The 21,074-nt window shown below is 38.5% G+C and overlaps 1 protein-coding gene across 6 annotated transcripts in view; it reads left to right on the top strand.

Moving 5' to 3' along the window:
• The window catches only part of SH3KBP1 (SH3 domain containing kinase binding protein 1), a 214,638-nt gene that overhangs the window by 49,228 nt on the left and 144,336 nt on the right, over positions 1-21,074 (top strand). The window contains exon 1 of one of the 6 annotated variants that reach the window (XM_039551263.1): positions 16,035-16,094. The exons of the other annotated variants lie outside the window; for them this stretch is intronic. Within the exon in view, the coding sequence (XP_039407197.1) occupies positions 16,059-16,094 (36 nt within the window). The 5' untranslated portion in view covers positions 16,035-16,058. Of the gene's footprint in view, positions 1-16,034; positions 16,095-21,074 lie in introns of those variants that run through there. 6 annotated transcript variants of the gene reach the window in all.

Here is a 21,074-nt window from a genome sequence, read left to right as displayed (position 1 = left end):
GACCCCTGCCTGCTGGGCTTTGCTTTATGGTGACCCTGGTGGGGTGGTGGTGAGCACTGACTGCCATGGTTACTTGACTTCTCAGCATGGCACTTCTGGATACACTGAAGTTTCTTAAGGTTGCTTCCGAAGTTTGTAGAAACTTTCCGAGAGCGTTATCTTTACATTTACTACCCGTGAGAGTTCTTTGTCTTTGCTTCTTCCCCTTCTCACTTCCTCTTCCCTCTCCCTCTCTTCTGCTCTAGAGAAACCACTCCATTGAGCAACAGCCTGTAGCCCACTCAGAGCGGTTACCTCCAGATAGCTGGTGCTCAGTGTGAGCTGCCAGTCAGCTCTAAATGCAGAGCAGCTTGAATCAAACTCATAGTGAGGAAATGAAAATACAGCCTTATGTTTATCACAGAAGAGATGGAATGCTTGAATGCTGCTTTGTGTTATAGCAAATACCTGTACAAGCAGGAAAACTCTGGTTCTCACAGAATGTGAATGCAATATACTGTGATTTTTAATTTTTTGTTATTATTTTACCTACATGATATATATTTTCATCGTTTCTTAAAAGCAGTGCAGCAGTTAGGAGGTAACACAGACAAGGATAAATCTACAATTAGGTTTGAAGCTTTCAGCTGCATTTTAAACTGAACTGTACTTTTTAGAATGATATGTTTTCTATTTTTTCTAGTCATAATGTAAAAAAATCCAAGTAATTTTGTTGATGTGGGGACGTATGTGTTGATAATAAGTTTGAGTGCATTTATTTCTCAGCATTTACTGAGGGAAAACGGCCTTTTGTAACATTTGATTATCTGAATTCCATCTGGGATTTTTCTTTTTTATTTTTTCTTCACATTTTTGAAGAGAAGAAGCTATACTGAAACCTAGACAGTGGTGTGCTGCAACAACTGGGAAATATTGATCTAAAAAATGTGGGGGAAGCTGACAACTGAGGGTGATTTTAGGCAGCCATGTCTTTTACTGTAGGAATGTTTTTAAGAAAGTGTGAGGATAGAGAAACAGACAGTAGATGCCAAAGAATTCTTGCTGGGACACAGGATCTTGTGGTGCGTTTTGAAGGATTTAATCTCATTTGGAATGTTCGGAGGATTCTAAGCAGTCCTTTCACCGTGATTGGATATTCTTACTCAGTCACTTCCATTGTTCTTATTGATCTGGTTTCAGAGTGCTTGTGCCAGAGGTGGAAGCTGCCCTGTGAGAGAGAGTACCTTTCTGTGTGCTGTTGGTCTCCTGCATTCTCCTACTGTCAGCCTTTGTGGAAGAATGGGGACTGTGATGTATGGGAAAGCTTTCAAGATACATGAAAGTTAGTATTGACCTATGGCAAAGACATGAATTTGGAGTAGCCTCTGTCACTGTGCCTGTATGTGCAGGTGGGCAAAACAACTGGTTAAGAGAGGGACATGCTTTCAAAATTCTCTTTGCAAGAGAAAGAAAGGAATAATCAGTTTTGAACAAAACCCTTGAGGTCCGGGTGTGATCAGACCTGAAGCCCTTTGTTTGTGGTTGGAGGACATCTATAAACAGTGTGACTTTAACAGGAAGTATTTTTATTTTACACATAAATTACATAAAATATCCTGGGTGTCAAGAGTTAGGGCAAAAAGGATTGTAGATATGTGGGTGGCCTGGAATCTGCTTGTGCTGGAAGATGGATTAGCTGGAGTTTTCACTCGCATTTAAATATTTATTAGAGGTCCTATGAAGAAGACCTTTTGAAAGTAATCATGCAAACTAAAAGTATTCATTACACGAAATGCCATACGTAACAGTGAAATGGCTTTGTGCCTTTTTTCACTAGAAGTGTGCCTGGGAACTATTGAATGAAACATACAATTAATGTACAAGTTGTTTTGTGGAGTTCTCTGTTGTGGGGCCAGTGTGTCTTTTTCCTCCTAGCAAACAACTGACAAATGATGAATTTCTTCTAGTTAATTTGTAGATAATTTTGCTTAAAGGAAAATCTAGTTGTTTTGGAACCACTTTGGTTAAGTAAAAATGGAATGTTTTCAGTTGTGGTATATTGTACCATTTTTTCTCCTGAATGGAAAGATTAAACAATTGTAACTACTGCATTCTGTAGTTCCAAGATAAATGTTTTGTCTGGAGTAAAATTCTGGTCTCCACTCAATACTATAATTCCTATTTAATTTAATGGAAACAGGGCTTCACCCTTAAGTATGAGCAGATCTACTCTAAATGTGAGTAGGATGCTGATTAAATAGCAGTTAAAAACAGAACAAAACCTCTTGTCAAAGTAGATGATGTGCTTGTGTGTTACATTTGACTTACACTGTATCCCAGAATAGATCCAGAAGTCTTGTTGTTCCAGTGTAGAGGTCTTTCAGTAGAATGCATTTCTATATTGCAAAAAATCATTCCTCTAATGCTGCTTTCCTTCAGCTGTGGAGGAGTTGTACACAGAAATGTCAGAAAAGCATTACAGATGTTTCAAAGTCAGACAGAGTACAGAGCTTAAAAACAAAACAAAACAAAATGCTGTCTTTGTGTTCTGGTCTCAGTAAATCATGTTTTTCTGGCTCCCTGCTTTTGGCTGTAGCCATTGGAAATTAAGAGGCTAAAAGCAAAGCTGGCAGAGAGCAGAACCACGTGTGCTTTTTGAGTGGAGCACGTTATGAGCTCTGGTGCTGTCTGGGGGGAGGGGAGAAGAAAGGCAGCCCCAGCTTAAAACCCTGTTGGACAGAGCCTTCAGGTGAGTGTTCTGCTGCTCTTGGACAGCTCTGAGAGCTCATCTCATCAGCACAGCAAGTTCCACTCTGAAAGATTTAAAGGTGTTGATGGAGGGATTGTTTTAGGGGGAGAATTTTGTCTTGCTAGCTTGACACAGCTTTGAGGGTATTTTGCATCTAAAAAAGGGACATTATTTTTCTGCTTTTTAGATGTTATTGAAGATACTGCTCTTATGATTTAAAAAACCAGAACAAATCCCAACCAAGCAAAAAACAACCACCAAAAAAACCCAACTACAAATAACTTCCTCACTTGTTTAGCATAAAATTATTCCTGGGAGATCTTGGCTCATTTATTCTCATGACTTGTATTTCTGATTAAAAAGTTCCTTCTCTTCCTGTTATTTTACTATTCCTTCCCCTCTGATGTATTTTTAGAAAATAATCACACATATTTTCAATGTAGCAAACAGAAATCTTTTGATTTCTCCTTTCAAGTGTCCTTTTCACTGATTGATCCAGGCCTTTGCTTTGCCTCCCTAAGTGTGGTTAGCCCTTTGCTGCAGAATTGTGTGCAGCACTTCAGGAAAGCCATCATACTGAGTTACTTACAGGGTAGCAGACTATTTTTCTACAATGCTCCTGCCTCACTTCAGCCTTTTCAACTGTCTTATTCAGGCTCCTTATCTGGTTATTCCCTTCCTTCCTCCCGGCTCTTTCTACTCTTAAGCTTCAGCCCTTCCTGTATGTTCCCTTCCTTGTCAGGTCTGACTGCTCCTTCCTCGCTCCCACCTCTGGGGTTTCTTAAGCTTATCATATTCTTTCCAGCCATGCCAGGCCTCCTCCTCTTTCCCCTGGCTCTATGTTTCCTCTGCCTCTCCCCATCCTTGCATCTCAGGTTATCCCATTGAATTTGCTCTGCTTCACCCTTGTTTCCTTCCCCAACAGGCTCTTGACCTAGGTCCTTATTTCAATATAAATGCTCTTCCTTCCTCAGTACTTTTGCTCCTCCAATGTGATTTTTGGTGATTCCCTCTTGCTGTGGTACTGCCAGGGGCTGTTGGAAGCACAGGGCTCAGTCTTGGGGCTGGTTTCTGCACCTTGGCACAACTGGGAGCTGTTGTGAGAGGGGAGTTCTGCCCTCCTGCTCACAGCCTTCAGTGAACACACTCGAGCATCCCAGCACATGTGGCAGTGGTGAGTGACAATGAAATCCATGGAGATCCTAGCAACTCTTAATTAATCTGTCAGCTGTGTACATTTTTTTGTTGTTGTTTTTTTAATTTTTAATTTTTTTTTTCCATATTTGTGAGATTTTAATGTGGACACCACAAAGCATATTCCTTGTATATGACATGTTAAAACTTGTATTTTTCGAAAGTTTAGGATTTTAAGATAGCTAAAGCTACTTTGTCCTAAGCTTTTTTTTTTTCCCTTGGAAGTAGGTTCTTACTAGAAATAAAAGAAGGAGATCTTGACATTTCTTTTTTTAAAATATCAAACATTTTGTAATATAGATTTAAAAAATAATTGTCAAGATAATACCTAGATAAACACAGGTTTTATAATGGGAAATTATTTGCAATAATGGAGAGTACTACAGGGATCCTGTGAAATTTGTACAGTATAAGTTACATTTTCAAGAGGACAAAAGTAGGTCAGTTTTGTTTGTAACTTAAAGTGTAGCTTTAAGGAAATATTTCGGAACCAAAGAAAGTATGTTTTTGTACAAAATAAACATTTCCCTATTTTTAATTTGAGCAAACTATTAAAAAGCTGTAAAATTTTAACTACTACCTCAGCCAAATTTTATAGCCTTGTTTTCATCTAAGATGCTTGAAATAAATATCAACAAACACTTAAAGATAAATTGGATTTTTAGCTGAAAATTTCATTTATCTGGTATAAAACTTATTATTAGTAAGAGGCATAGTTACCTCTATGTATGATTTATGTCCATGTGCCAAACAGTACCACGCATTTGATTAATAATTATTTGCTCTACATTTGACTCATCTTATATTTGTACAGTTGGCTTATGAGAATTAAGTAAAATTTTATTTCCTGAAAATATTGTACTACTTGTCCTGTTCATAATGTAGATTTGTTTCCCAGTTTGTGCAGCATCATGTACGTATTAAACTGTTAGCTCTTGAATACAAGGGCTCCAGCTTGAAATGCAAAGTTGTTAGTGCTGGGTTACATTTTTTTTTCTGGAAGAAAAAAAAATCACAAAACAGCAAAATGTATTTCCTTATATGCCATAGGGAAAAAAAAGTCTCCTGAGGCAACAAATAGGTACAATATTGACTGAAATATCTTGTATCTGCTCATTGCTTGGCAGAGATAGTACTGAGCCTTACAAAATCTGTACCGTTTCAGAGCCCACTAAATAGATTTAGAAGCACACAACTATTATGAGGGAAGTAATTGCATTAGAAATATCCTGCTTGAATTTATTCCTCAGTGCAGACAGTTTAAAGATGTTATGAATAGTAGAAAAAGGAATGAAAACTAAAATCAGGAATTTTTGTATGCTCTAAAGTTGTTCTCTATTTTGAAACTAAATAGTTTTAATTTCAAATAAAACCAAAATTTTTTGTGTTAAAGGTTGTTAAAGGTTATCAAAGAGTAAACATACTTGCTTGCACAGTTGAAATATTTCCACTTTTGACAGTATTGTTAACCTTTTTTTGTTTCTTAACAGCATGAAGTCTAATGTAGGGATTCACCTATTTGTCTGAGCACATCTCAACGAGTGCTGTGGAACGGGGACTTAGGGATCACTCTAAGCCTTTTCATTATGAGGGCTTCCCCTTTGGGAAATGAAGGGATATTTTTATTTTTAATATTCTTTCCCTTTCCAGCTGACATGCTGTCTGACCTGGCAATAGCAAGGTCCTGAATGGTGTGTTCATTCAACCAGAACTGTCACTGCTGGATCCTTCAGCTGGACTTGGAATGGGCTCCCTCTGAAAGCCTCTGCATGTTATTAGAACAAAATGGTGCAAACTGTTTGGGGTGAGAAGGTGGGAACTGACTGACTCTTTGCTGGTGGTGATAGGATGCTTGTTTTTCCCTTGAGCTGGTGAATGGGTCTGAATCACCATAATAAAGTCCTCCAGGGTTGTTTCACAATCTGTGGTTGCTCTCTTACTGCTCATGAAAATACACATTATTGTTGTTTCAGTGTTCTTACCACTTCTCTCAGGAGTCTGGGAATGCATTTCATCTCCTACAGTTCTTTTTTTCCTTTATCTGGTTCTAAGACAAAAGAAGTTTAAACCCCCCATGTTTCTTTAGTCCTTCAATGGCCTGTGTCACCATATTTTGCCATTTAACACAGGGTATGTAAAGTCCTCCACAGAGTGCTCAGCATGGGGAATGGAGAATCTGGGTCTGGGAGGGAGAGGAGCTACTGTCAGCCCAGCTGAGAGCTGAGGTGTGATCTGATGAAGCATCTTAGTGAGGAGGGAGACTTAAGCAGAAATCCTTTGTATCCATATGGAATCTTAGCTTACCACTTCAGTTGGAAAAACCCCCCCAAACCCAAGATAACTGTGTCAGCACTGCATTTTTTGAGTTGAATTGGCTGCTGTTATGACCTAGTAGGTTGATTCTACTGTATGTTACTAGTTAGAGGGACATTTACAGCGTATTTAAAAATAAAACATCCTGTAACCTGTGTAAGTGGCAAAATAGCGATGTGAATCAAGTGTTACATTATGTACATGTAACTGAAAGAATTACAATGTACCCTTATTCCTCACCCTATGGACTCTGGTGGTGCTGGAAGGAGAGATGAGACTTTTTTTTTCTTTTTCTTTTTTAATATGTTCAGATTCATGTGGCAAAGCCAAAGCTAATATGAAGAAAGAAGCAGCTAATGTGAACACAACACATACACTCGTCACCTTTGCTAAAACTTTGCTTCTACTCTCACTGTTATTTGGAAGGGGATGTCTGTGTAAAAGGCAGTAGTTTGTTTGGCCAGAAACCAGTTTGTTAGCAGGCTCACTGGGAGGCTGGTATCTCTGTGGAATCAGTGCTTCACAAAATGATTTCTGCCCTGCGCTCACATTCCCATTGCTGCTGCTGCAGCTCACCCAGGTGGCTGCCCCTGAGCTGAGACGGCGCGGGAGCCTCTCTCCAAAGATCCTGGGTGCGTACTGGGACTGAAGGCACACGGGGAAGCTGTGTCACTCATCTAGATTTATGTTCTAGGCGTATTAAAGTGGTCAGGTGGGCTAGCATGTGGTGTGTTTTTGTTCTGCTAGACTTTGAATGAAGAATTTGTGGCTGTGATTGTATGGGAACGGAGATAGTGCAGAATGTGTAGTGGGGAAGAGATAAACTACTTCAGCTGCCTCATTTTTCCTTTTTTTTTTTGTAGTCTAGGCACGAAGTACCACATTCATATAATTTAAAAAAAATAAAAGGACTTTTTTTTTTTTAATTTTGAAGGAAAGGTTGCTCTATTCCTCATTAAAAAAACTTTCTAGTAATGAAATGCACTTATGGATACCTTACCCATCTTAGGAAATCTCTTTTCTTAATTTAAAAAAAATAGGTGAAAATTACATTTGGAGTTGTCTGTTTACTTAAATAAGATTGATTACTCTGAAGAAAATTAATTTGCCTGTCTTTGAGAGCATATAGAAAGAATCTGTGATTCACCTATTAGGCATACTGTATGGTATTTCTGAAAATAATTTAAAAGGAGGAGGAGAAGGAGGAGGTGGAGGCCGTCCTGAAGCAGCCTAGTGTTAACTGCAAAGGTCTCAGAAGTGATGTAGCTGAGCAGGATCTGTCAAAGCTCTGATGAGTTAATAGTGAAGAACATAACTGATAAAATGCATTTTCTGTTGGTTGACCTTTTAAATTATTTGATATTTCTTCTTGTATTATTTTTAGATGAACTTTTCTTGAAAATATGATGCCAATATCTTACTTCACTTTGTTTAACTCCACCTTCACCCATTTTTAGTTTTAGCTCCCCCTCTCCTCTCCTTTTTTATTTTATTGAAGCGTTTGTCAGATGTGCTGACAGGATTGTGAAGCAGAAGCAGTGAGATGTCCCTTGTTGTGCCTCAGAAATTATTTGAAGTAGAGTAATTGGGGGTCTGGGGATGGAAAAACTGGAGATAATATCCTGAAATAGATCTTAAGAACTGAAAGGACGGGCCATAACTTTGATATCTTCTATGCTTGTTTTGAAAGGGTTATGGAAAGTCCGTATAGTTAAGCTGCAGATGACTGTCCATGTGAGATTCCTCTTCTGCCACACAAGTTTTTCCTTTCTCTGTAGCTAATTAACTCTATAGCTGGTTCTATGCACGGTGGTGTTTAGAGCCTGCAGAGCTAAACCCCAGTTAGTAACCATGGCAGCTCACAATGATCCCGGGTGTCTGGCAGCCTTTCACCAATTCAGCACATTTTTTAAGCTGTAGGATTGGGTTCCTGGGTCTGTGTTAGCAATTTGATTGTCCCTGCAGCTCCACTCTGAGTGCAGTAAGAAAGCTTAGAGTGCATTTCCTGGTGGATTTAGAATTTTTTTGCTATGTGGAATCTAAACCTTCATACCTAGTAACAAAGACTTTTAAAAAACCCTCCCCAAACTCCTGAAAGGAAAAAGCCTAGCCTACTCATGCAAACTTGTTGCATGAGTAGTTGGGTCTTATGGATATCTTGAAGACCAGCAGAAGAACTCTTGAGTATTGCTTGCTCCATATTATGGCCAATAAAGTGTGGAGATACCTGCTTCAGACACATGGCTAGGCTTGGGCCTAGAGGAACATTCCAATTAGTACCTTGGGGAAGAGAGAAGGACAGGGCTCTCCCTTTGAGTTCTACATGTATGCTTTAAGAGCTTCGGCATGATGGAATAAGAAATTAGTCTGCGATTTTGAAAAGAAGCTTAAAAATGTATGTCCTGGTTTATGGCTTGCAAGTCATCTGTTGTGTTGCTTTAGCAGCTGGAAAAGGTAACAGCTATTTAAATCTAAATTCAAAACTTTTGGTTAAAAATACATGTTTGTTTTCCTTTCTTGTGCCAACTGGAGTTCCTTTCTGTGTGTAATGGAAGGGATTGTACCTCTTCTATATAGCATGGTGATCTTAGTTCTCACTTCTTTCAAGCTCACTTTGCAAAACTGAGGGCTGCCCTAGCCTTTGAAAGGTTGTGGCAAAAGAACTGAAAATGCTCAGATAACAGTTGCACCTGTGCATAAGTGTTGCATTAGTGAGGTAATGTAGTAGGACTGCAGGACTTGGTCTTCTGCAGGTAACCAAAGAAAGCACAGGCTGCTTGCCTCAAATCAGTGCATGTTGTACATGTTGTACATGATGTACTGTTGTACGTGGACATCAGTACATCCTCCCTGCATGGGAACAGAGGTTACGGTTTGAACATGAAGGAGTTGCTGTAGTCCTGGTGTGTCTTGTCCAATGCCCTTTTCCCAGCACTCACCAGTAATCAACAGCTGAGAAGGACAGGCTCTTCTGAACTAACCCGTCACTGGAGTGTTTCTTGTTACTTCTCAAAATGGGAGCATAAAACTGCCTTTAAACCATTTTTGTTGTTTTCCGTATGATGTTGCATAACCTACCAGCTCTGGGCTTGATGCTTTGAATATTGAAGAAATACTTTGAGTGTCTAGTTCCAGTGCCCATCTTGGTCTTTATTATGGGCTGTGATTGCATTGTTTGATGCAATAAATGTCATTTCTTCCATTTATTTGTATGAAAATTGGCTGTTATCTAATCTTGTTGACTCCTTACTTGATATTTTTCACTCAGGAAAAATCATTGTGAATTTTTGAGAAAAGAAAGTCCAACCTCCTCTGCCTTATTCAAATTGCCTGTTTTCTTTCTTAAATTAGGTCTTCCAAGTAAGCTGTCACTTATAATTTAAATGTGACAGAGGAGGTGGCTGAGTTGCATTTAGTTTTCTACCTTGGAAAACTGTAGGACAAACCAAAAGTATAGCAGTGGTTACACCCCACGGAGTGCAGGAGAAGGACAGGGTAACATCAGACCTTTTCCCAAGGCAGGTAAGTACTTGTGACTAAGTGTACAGTATATGTTGATAGAAGAAATGTACACTTAAAAGTAAAAAGAATAAAAGCTTACTGAATAGGTAGCTTGGTACTTGGTCTGCTAGGAAGTAATCTATGCAGCTCACTGTACTTCTTAACTCCTTATACCTTTGTTTTCACAAGTAATATCTTACAGAAATGATCTGTGCATCAGATTGAGAATACTCTGTGTGTAAGCCTAGGAGAGAATTGCTGTGAATATGCCCCTCCTGCTCATTGCAGTACTGTGATATAATGGAGTTAAGCCTTTCCTGTATTTACCACTCATAATCCATATGTACAAAGTTGCAGATACTAATTATTTTTCACTAGAAAGTACAGGTGCTAACTTTAACCTGCAGCTGTCATGCAGTGCTGTAACTGCTATCCTTGAGGAGCAGGGATCTCAGGAAAGTAACTAGTCAGGTTACTTTCTTACTTTCTTTCTTACTACTTTGACTTATGACCTGGAACAGGTCATAGTTAGTAAGAAATTTGTCTCTTTGTATGTGTTTTTTATTTAAATTTACCTATCTATATTAGAGAAAAAATAATTTGCAAATTCACTCCCTTCCCCTTTGAGTTTTGTAAACAGTAGACTACCAGTGCTTGCTGATTTATGTGTTCCTGCTGTTCTAGACCCAGTGCCTGGTTTGCCAGACTTCTGGCTCTGTTAGGACATGTTTTGTATTTAGCAGCCTAATCTATGGACTGACTTGATTTTCAAGGGAGAGAGTTTCACTTTCCACAGCCAGATCTTTGACTGGAGCTGATGCCCAACCTGCTGGATTATTAATACCCAGTTCAAAGTGTCCAGTTCATTTTTCATTACTTAAGTTCCCCACTTTCCCTCTTCTTTTAAGCCTTGGTTGTTATAGGAATATGGAGTTGTGGTGACAAGCTCTATTTCTCCTCAAGTACCACATAAAATAAGGTGAAACTTGGTAGCCAGAGCTGTTACTATATTATTGTAGACACCTGTAATTTTAGAATTTGTATTTTTTCCCCCTTTCAACAGCACAGCCTCCTATTATTTTAATGCATACTTACAGGCTGTAAAGGAGCTGTTGTAATAAAGGGTGTTTACAGGACTCTGCTGTAGTCTAAGGAAATTCAGAGAGGCTGTTTTGCAGCCTGTCCCAGTCCCCAGCCTCTCTGGAAGCTTTCTTGCATAGTTACTCTAGCTGTGAATTTACGAGAGTACCTCAACACACCAGGGAAAAAACTGACTGGACTTCATTGGATAAAAGATCAATACTCTGTGCAAATGTGTTTGGAGTATTTCTTCCCAGTCTCAGACATTTTCAGTAGGTCTTGGTTCTAATTCAGCATATGTGCTTCCTTTTAAAAACAAACAAGATTACAGAGTACCCTCTATAGTTTCTGAGGGTGGAAGGCAGAGTGCTGTGTGGGAAGGCAGAATACATTGATGTTGAAGGGCTCCTTACCTGCATTACATGTTGCTAAGTTTCCTTTTCCCTCTTATTTATCTTCATTCCTGTGCCCTATCCCACCCCCATTTTGAGGATTCCTCGACTTTTTTTGTGTTTTAGTTAAACCTTACAGGCTTTGATGGCTGTTCAGTTAGCATAGCTGATTTCACTCCCTTGAGGGTATGTAGCAATAAGAGCTGCGCAACTGGCTTTTGCTTTTCTTCTGTCCTCAAGCAAATGGATCGATAGAAAATGAACTTTGATTGTGTACAGGCTTTGGGGCTGGTTCTAATGTCTTTGAATTTTAATTTCCAGCTGTTTGAAATAAAAACCTGCTTTAGAAATGATCATCAGCTTGGTACAGTTATATGGTGAATAAAACCTGCATTTTCACACCCGTATTTCAGCTTTTGGGGCTTATTTTTTTCTTGACAGTCTGTAGTGATACAGTATCTTATGGTGGTTTTAGTGCTTGCCATCCTGAGATTCAGTGTTTCAGGAGGATACACATGCAGCATAAAGGGTAATGACTTGAGAATATTACAGTGGTAAGGGTGACATCGCTGCAACGGGCAAAGTGACATCTGGCTGTGGTCAGATACAGGTGCTCTTGGGTTCTGTATGTTTGTTTTCTCTGACATCTGGATAGTGCAACTCTGAGTTTTCTTCCTCTGAAGAACAAAATGTCATGTCTAATACACTTTTCTGCTGCTAGGAACATCCTTAAAAATGTATAAGGCTGGCTTTTCATGTGTAAAGTGACAGTATGAGAGCCACCAAGCAGTTTTTCTTGTACTGTTAAACCTGGTTGAGTCACTGCTCTCTGCTCTGCAAATCGAAGGCTTCTCAACTCTTTCAGCCAGGTACTGGCTGTTGTTACTGCCTGGGCAGAGTTACTGGTGATGCTCGTGATGTCAGTGTTGCTACTTCTGCTTCATACTGGATCACACAAGCATGGAATTGAGGTCAACATATTAAAATCTAAATAAACACTTCCATGTTTTGTAGCATTTAAATGGGATAGCTTTTTCAAGAAGAAGATATGAAAAAATCTGGACAACTTCCCACAAGTGTCATGCATCAGCTAGGTTTGCCAGCTTTCTCTTAAAATCCATTTGGACAGAATTTCTACTGGTGATCATGGTAATTTTCTAATGTATCCAACAGAAAGCCATTCAAGCAGTGACTGGGGAATGGAATCAAAACAATCAGAGTGTTCTTTTTTAAATAATTACATTAAAGCATCCACTTAACTGGATAATATTAGATTTACGAAATAAAGCTTACAAAATGAAACAACGTATAAATGAATGTCAATTTAGTACACTCTTGCCTTATACATTATCAAAAGGATTTTACATATACTGTGGTGATTTAGATTTTTAAAAAATGTTAAATACACTGAACAGTTTTGGTATTCATTTCCACAAAATAATGTCCTAAGACACTATTCATTATAGAACAGCAGAGCGTGGAAAATATTTTGCGTCAAAATAATCTTCAGGGCATCTTTACTTTTGGACATCTCATACTGTTAAAATAAGGAAAGAAATTTAAAAACATGATGTGAGAAGAGAGTGGAAGTAAAATTTAGCTGTGTCCTCCAGAGGGTACATTGAAAATTAATTATTTTTAGAAATACACTGTGGAGATTGATTCTAGTTTTCTCTGCTTTCTTTCAGTTAACCTTATTGTGTATGAGATGTGTGTGTGTGTTTGTGAATTAAGAATGCAAGACAAGTAGTCATGATAATTCTTGTTATTTAATAGATTTTTTCTCTTGTTTTAAAAATATTAGTTTTGAAGAGCTAGTAAAAGTATTCAGCAGACTCTTACTGAATTCAGGGTTAGCAATGTTTTTACAGTACTTAGCTGGAAAATGTAGTTTGTGGCTAACTGCCCCAGATTTTGAGTGAATGAAAATAAATATCCAAAGACAAGAACAGAGTTGTGACTTTGTGGAAAGGGAATAGTATGCTTTTCCAGTTTTCCTTGTGCACTTCAGAAATCTGGGTAAATATTTTGATGTGACCAGGAAACCTGAGCAACTAAATGAAAGAGTCTTATTTTCTGGCCTTAGAAGCATCTTTGTATAGAAAATTACTTTTGAAATTTAAACTTTGAGTAGGAAGAACTTAAGAGATAAACTAAGACAAATAAGTAGATATATAGGATTTCCCTGAGAATTGCTGGTACGTATCTTGTGAATAGATTTGAATAAAACAAAATTTGGAAGTATGAGAGGGAATTTCATGTTACTGAAAACCAAACAGCTTTATTTTTCATCCCTGATGTGTGAAACTGTCATACTGAAGGCAGAGTTATGAGGTACAGGAGAACATGAGAGGACGAAATATTGTACTGTGGGATAAAGAGGGAGAAAGGAAGCTGAAATTCTTGTTTTGATTACCTATGTCTCCAACCTTTGTTTTCTAAATGACAAATAAATGACTTCCTATTAAACTGTCAATGGTCTTATGTTAAGGGATGGTTGGTTCTGTTTCAGGATTTGTGTAACTGTGTAAATAAATGGAGACCAGACCATTTATTTTGATTCGTGTGTGCATTTAATAAATATTTAAAATACAGGAAATATGGAATTGACCAATACTTGGCCAGCATCACCCTTATTATACTCAAGCTTCCTTTTTGCCTTTTTAAATGACTTTTTCCAGGTATTGAATGTTTATTTGTGTGGGCTTGGTCACAGCGAGTGTGAGATAAAGCTTATTTAGATGAGGAAGCAAGTGATTTTTTTAAAAAAACATATTAAGTAAGAAAGATAAACATGATTTTTAAGGATTCAAAGTGTTTAAATTGTTGGTTTAGGAGCTTCTTGTAGCTGCTAGAATACCTGGCCTTAGCAGATTAACTAGTAATTACCAACTACGTTTGACCAGGCTAGTTACTCGCCTCCCCCCTTTATAGGTGAAGGCTCTTTCCCCAGCACTTCGGCTGTTCAGTGTACTCGTGTGACTCTTGTCACTGTTCACACCCTGTTAAGTACTTCAGAAAAAATTAAGTCCAAAGCAAACAAACTCTTTCCATGTGACAACTTAAATTTAGTGTTAGCATTGATGGTAGATAATGAAATATGTGTTGAAAATGCCTAGGTCTGAAAGTACCTGCAAATACTCACTAATTCAATGCAGTAGTCACTGACTGAGCAGCAGCACTTACATGACAGAGGGACAGAAAATGGATGAAAAGTGACCAAATGTAGGGTCAGCCCGTTTTCTTTAAATGACTGAAGGCTAAATGGAGACACTGTTATGGGAATGTATGAGTTTCATTCCCTTAAATGGGTACTTGCTACAGCTACCTGCTTTCATCACTAGCAGGTGCACTGATGCACTGAGACACTGCTCACCTTTCCCAAGTCTGCTTTTCCCCCTGCCTATAGGTTAGTGAGAGCCACCTCTGCCCCTGAGCACTTCTGTGTTGTGTGGAGCAGTGCAGACACATCCAAACCAGTTTGTGTAGCATCAGTTTACAATTGTGCTCCATTTCCCCAGCCCTGTGTGGGGTTTCCTCTCAGTTGTGGATTTCAAGCTTCTTCCCAGGCCCTTGGATCTGTTTGCTGCTTGTTTACTCTGTATTCATCTTCCTCTAGCAGAATATCCTCAATGGGCCTTGTTTCTTTGCAGTTTTATTCTGGGATAAAAAGGCATAGCTTTGCCTTTTGTACTTTTCAGTATAGTATTATGTGTGTTCAGCTCTGTTTCCTTTTCAGCGGTATCTGTTCCCAGGCCACCACTCCCATGAATTCTGGGAAGTGTCCGCCACAGCCCTTGTCTAGAGGGGTTAATGACTTTCTTGAAGGAGTCTGTTAGTTGATTTGGGATTATGAGTATGCTGTTTACAAAATAGAGCACATCTATGTTTGGGTGTTTCTTTAAACCACTGCTGTGTGGCTGTTCCTAGATAATTTCTTTATTTCTCAGTATTTCCCCATTTAGTGGATCACAGAGGAGAGGAAATGTGCATGCAAAGTGTAAGAAGGGCTGAGAGGTTTGAGGTCTTGTTTTTCCTGAGGAATGGGCCTAAAAACTTTATTTCCTGATGAGGCCTGTTAAAATCAGTAGGACTGCCTGAGTATAAGTGTTCTCCTTGGCCTGAAGGAAATGCATCAAGAAGGGCTCCCAATGAAAACAAAGGAAGAAATGGTTTATGCTGTGCTGTCAAGCTTAATACTGTAAAGGTAAAAAACCCCTGCATCTGAACTTAAAGCATTTTGCAGTGAAGGAGGTTAAATCTAAATACATCTAGAATATCCTGTAATTTCTAGAAGATATCAGAGTATCTAGAAGAAGGAGTGTTGTTTTTTTGCCTCCCCAGTAAAAAATACAGTTGAGGAGCAGGGTGGATAGAGTACTCTTATGAATTGCCTAGCAAATTTCTCTGCTTTGCCTGAAACTTCTTAAGTTCAATATTTGCTACAAATGGAAGGATACTCCTTCTGCTAAGTGAGATTTCTCCCCATTCTTTTCAAGAGATATTTGTATTTATATTAATTATCCAATGATTGTCTTAATTTTCTATGATTTGTATTGTGCATACACATTTATCTTTTATGGCAGGGAGCTACTTTCAAGGAAGGCTGCTCTTGGGGAACAAAATCTAAGTCATATATTGTCATTTTTCCTGTCATCCTGAGAATTGTATAAGTCAATATTTAGAATTTTAAGGCATAGATCTGCATATATATAATTGGAGTCATAGCAGTTTAATAGTTAAAGTTGCACTAAAGTCTGCTGGAAATGTAGGTGAGTCCTCTTCAACACAGAGGAGTAACACTCAGTGTCTTCCCTCAGGTCACAATACTCAGACCAGGAGTGTATCAAATGTTCAAAATGAATAAATATTTTCTTGATAAATTGGTGAGTAAAAAGAATTGTTAATGCTTAGATCAAAAAATAGGTCTTTCTTCTACGTATGACATATGCAACTTTTCCCTCTTGATTCTTGTTTAAAGGTAAAAATGAAAACTAATGTATTAAGTTTTTAAATTTAAAAATACCTAAAGGAAATTTCCCTGGGTGTTTGTAGATGCTGAAATCTTGTTTCTGCTGGCTGAATCAGTCTGCATCATCTGCATCATCATTCAGTGATGCTCAGCAAGGCAAACGGGTTCAGAGGACTCAGTTCTGGAGCTCCAATATGCCTTTATATATGGTCAGACTGCACCAGTTCATCATCCTTGATGACTCCTATGCACCTGCTGTCTGCTTTCTTTCTTTAACTCTCATCTTTAAACTTTCATTTCCCCTCAACAGAACTGCATAATCAGTGCTTTTCTTTTACCTCTATCTTATTTACAGTAACAGTGAGCCTCAAGCATACTGGTACCACATGGTACGTTGGGAGAAACCATAAAATAGCTGTCTCTGCTTGGAAGGAGACTTATGCAAATAAAGATCATACTTTCTTATGCAACTTGTCTGTGAACAGGAAACCTGCTGAGTGTGCTAAGCAGGTACACATCATTTTTTCTCATGTGGACTTGACCATTATATGTCCTATACAGTTTTGGTTGTTTTGTAATACAAGCCAGTAAGCCTGTGTGGCTCTGATAGCCATGCAGGTTTGTTTAAAGTTTCATGATGGCTGAATAAACACTAGATTGAGAAACTGCAAAGGTAGTTTCAGTATGATGCATGACTTCAAAGGTAGCATGCCAATCTCTTTTGCAAACATTGAGTAACTATGAGATTAAGTAATTTGAGGTGAGGATTGTGGTCACCAAATCTTCTCCCATCTATGACGCTAGGCTGCACCTCTCCTACAAATACCAATGCTATATCAAACTCTCTCAAGCAGTTGTAGCACCCATCACACATTTTTTAGTCTTGAGCAACACTCTCTGCTGTTCTGGGTCAGTGTTGAGCATGGTTATTTCTTCTATTTGCATTCTTTATACCTCTTTTCTCTTGGATAAAACCAAGATATAGGAGGTCGTTTTGCTAGAATAGCTTGACCTATACATCTCCTTTCCCCTCCTTTTTCTTTTTTTCCCAGCTGTAAAAGAGCAGACAGAATATATGAAGAGCCTAAAAAATTCTACTATGAAAATCTTTGTCCAGCGACCTCCACTCTACTAAGAGAAAACAGTCTCAAGTGTAGAGGACAGCTGCTGCATTTCTAGAGGCTTTTTGAGACCCATTGGTTAAGGTTTGGGTCAATTTTCCCAGCTACTAAGATTTTATGAATAGGGCTATCTTTTCTAAATATCAGATCTCTAGAATTAAGTCTAATACCTCCAAAGAAACATGTGACCTACATTTTATAAAGGAATTTCCATGGTTCCAGGACATCTTTTAATGGGGATTATTAAAATTGTTCTGAATATTTTCATTTCATACAGTTTGGGGTTTTTTTCCCCTAAGAAACTACCTCTGGGTTTGAGCATATCAGCAACATGCCAGAACTCAAAAGGCTATCCAGACAAAAAGGAATCCATAAGGTATATCGCCCCATTCCGAACTACATGAATTAACCTGTACCTGCTGTAATGTTTGCAGGAAGAAAGGTCCAATTAAGATGGAAAATAATTAAATAACAAATTTTGCTTGACAGCTGCAAGGGTTGTAAGACTTGAGGAGCATGACTGTCAGAAGTGCTGAGGAACTGCTTCTGCCATCGGTTACATCTTGAAATTGTTGGTACTTAGCACCAGGAAAACCTGGAATCATAATACATTGTCTTGTGAAGCTGTGGCAGGTGGATGCCAGCAATATTTATAAAGAGACCTCTAGCCCTAAACTGTCAGACTGCAGAAGGAAGAGTGTTAAATTCTAATCTCTGATTTACAAGTCTGGCAGTGCATACTATTCACATGGTGTGTGATTTGAATAATGATGTGTCTACTCCTGATCTCATTAACCCTGATTTAATTCAGGTTTCTTATTTCATTAATTCCTGCAAGCTTTCATACAACTGGCTACACAAACAAACAAAGCCCTAAAAATCCTGTAATGCTGTAACTATCTTTCTCTCTAAATATTTTCATGGTCCCTGGTTTTTGTCTTGAAAAAATCTCAGCTTGTTTGAGGGGACTCTTTTAAAATAGTGATTCATCTTCAAGAATCTCAGTTCTAATTTTACATGCAGTGGAATTACCCAACACTTGCCCTCCCTATGCAGGTTCAGTGGACTTCTCTGCATAACCTTAATAGATATATACTGCAGAGGGTTGAGCAATGTGTTGGTTCAATAGAATATTTGATGAGAGGTCTGTCAAAGAACAATAGGAATTTCTGTAATTTGCCCTAACCTTTTTATGGCACAGTTCTTCATTCTATAATGCAGAATTATGTGATTGAAGACCTCTATAGGAATTTGTACAATTTTTTGTGACTTGCTAATTGGATAGAAAAATGGCTGTTTGGACCATCACCAAGGTTTTTTTAAGTGTGGTTGAAATAAAAATTTTGAAATTCTGTGCCAGCTGTATTTTATGTATTTTGTATGTTTTTGTGTAGCTCGGTGACTTCCTTTCCATTTGTGTGGGGTTTTTTTGTTGTTGTTGTTTCTCTTTCACTGTACAACATCATTTAGAAAAGATAAATCATTTAATAAAAAAACCTTCCATATGATTTTAAACAGAGAATGCAAGATACTGGGTGAGTCAGTTAATGTTCTCATTAGAAAATCCTGCTGTTAAGGATCATCTGGTTTGTGATAGGATTTTGCATAAAGGATTTATGTGACTTTGTCTCTCTCTAAATCTGTCTGTGTCATAGAGATAGCTTATCTGCTATCTATCTAACATGTTACAATTTGTGATAATGTCTCCCAGCACTTTTTTCTTAAGAATATGTGTCGTTGCTTTTTTCTGTATTGGTCATCTGTTCAAATTGGTATGGTTGTGAGAAAGAACATAACTATAACAGTAGTTTCTTATACATATTATAAGCTTCTTATATAGATATGTATGCTTTATGTGCTAATATGCACGGAGTTTTTTATACTGACAGCAGAAATATTTCTGCTACACGAAATATCCATTTTTCACCGTCTAAAACTGTAGTCTGATGCATTTTTTAATAAGGCCAGGTTTCTATGGGGAAAAACTGTTAGCGTGCTAAATTCTTGCATATCCCACTCTCCACTCAAAGAAATGAGGAATGACATTGCACTTTCAGGCAAAGTTAACAATGCTTCTAATAGCTGGACAAAAATGGAACTTTTGTGTGAAGAAATTTATTTTTATTTGAAACTGCTTGAGTAATTTCATTCTGCTGGAGCTGGACTGGGGGGAGGATGGCTGAGAAGCACCTTTTGTACCTCCCCACAGTATTCAAGGATGCAGGGAGGAGCACCTGCACAGATGTGTGTGTGGATGTGCTGAGAACACTGCGTGGCTGAAATGCACACAAATGCACTGTGCTGTTGCCAAACACAGGTGCAAGGCAGGAGTTCCAGCTGATAAAAGCCTGGCTGGCCATCTATTGGCATGAAGATTGTAGAGATGGGGGAGAAGGGTGCCAGTTAAAGAGTCTGGTTGTCAAACACCTTCCCCATGGCAACAATGCATTTTGCCCTTAATCCCAGTACTCACATATGTTGCAAATATGTAAAACAAATTCTCAGCCCCAGATTAAAACTGGGAAGGAGTGTATACTGCAGGGGTTCATGGGCAGGTGTTAGCAGACAACTCTACAGCAGTATGAAATCAGGAAGTTGCTTCCAGTTCATCTGCAGGCTGTGAGACCCGCTGCAGTCATACAGTGTGATTCTCTGGGAGGTTTCTGAAATGCAAAGTCCATGTCAGCTCTACAACTTGCCTACTCTAAATCTTAGAGTCTTTGGGTCATCATCTCTCAAGTGTCTCATACATGGATGGTGTGTCTCTCTGTTCTGGTGACAAGGTGACGGGTTTGGTTTTCCTCACCTTTTAAATAAATTTATAACAAGCTTCTGCTTTTGTACTTCTCACCTACTTTGGGGAACCTGCACATAAAGATCAACAAATGTATTCACTGTTTTTCAAAGTCTTCCTTAGAGGTGTCTTGTCACAGTGCTTACAAAATGCTAGAGTGCTTATGCACCCGGCCTGTGCCAATCGCTTCTGCTTCTTTGTGCTTCCTGCCATCTGCTGTGTCTGTTCATCAGTTATGCTTTTGCTTACACCTAGGTTGTGAGGCCTCAGAGAGAGGTACTGTCATTTGAAAAAAAATGGGTCAGGACGAATCAAGTGGCTTGGAGTGGCATCCAGCACACCATGTTTTTCCTATTTCCCTTCTTTTGTTGCTCTAGTTATAATTTTCAGTCTTGATCTGTTAAGTGCATTAGGATGTAATGAATTGCTTGCTTTGGTGGTAGTAAAGCTGATCACTGATGTAGCCAAGCACGTCTCCAAAACCCAAACCACAATGTGCAGAGGGTGTATTCTTTTTTCTTCCTGGCTTTCTCTGAGACAGGTGGTGTTTTGTGATTGTTTGTTTTACAAGGTGCTCTCCACTTTTCTTACTGTTGTATTCCTTGCTGTTTCTTGTAGCCTCCATCTCCCTTCCCCCTCTGCCTCCCCCATGTTTCTTTAATCTTTTCTTTTTTTTGGTAATGAAAAAAACCACAGTAAACTAATTGGTATAGGTAAATATGAGCTGTCTCCTTTTGAACTGAAATATGAAGTGTGAGGCTAAAGGATGGAACAAGATTTCTTGAACTGAGTGAATGCAGAAACACACATATTCAGAGAAAAGCAGAGCTGAAAGATTGCATAAGACTCAACAAATCTGAGAGTTTTGTTAATTTTATTACAAAGTATGCACTCATCTCTCTAAAAGCACAAGGCTTTCTACATATGTAAGAGTGTAAATCCTATCCAGAAGATCTTTGCTTATCAGAAAGATGTACAA

This window comes from Corvus cornix, chromosome 1 (assembly GCF_000738735.6).
Source record: "Corvus cornix cornix isolate S_Up_H32 chromosome 1, ASM73873v5, whole genome shotgun sequence".
NCBI classification, from domain to species: domain Eukaryota; kingdom Metazoa; phylum Chordata; class Aves; order Passeriformes; family Corvidae; genus Corvus; species Corvus cornix.
This window is presented reverse-complemented; position numbering and strand designations above follow the sequence as displayed.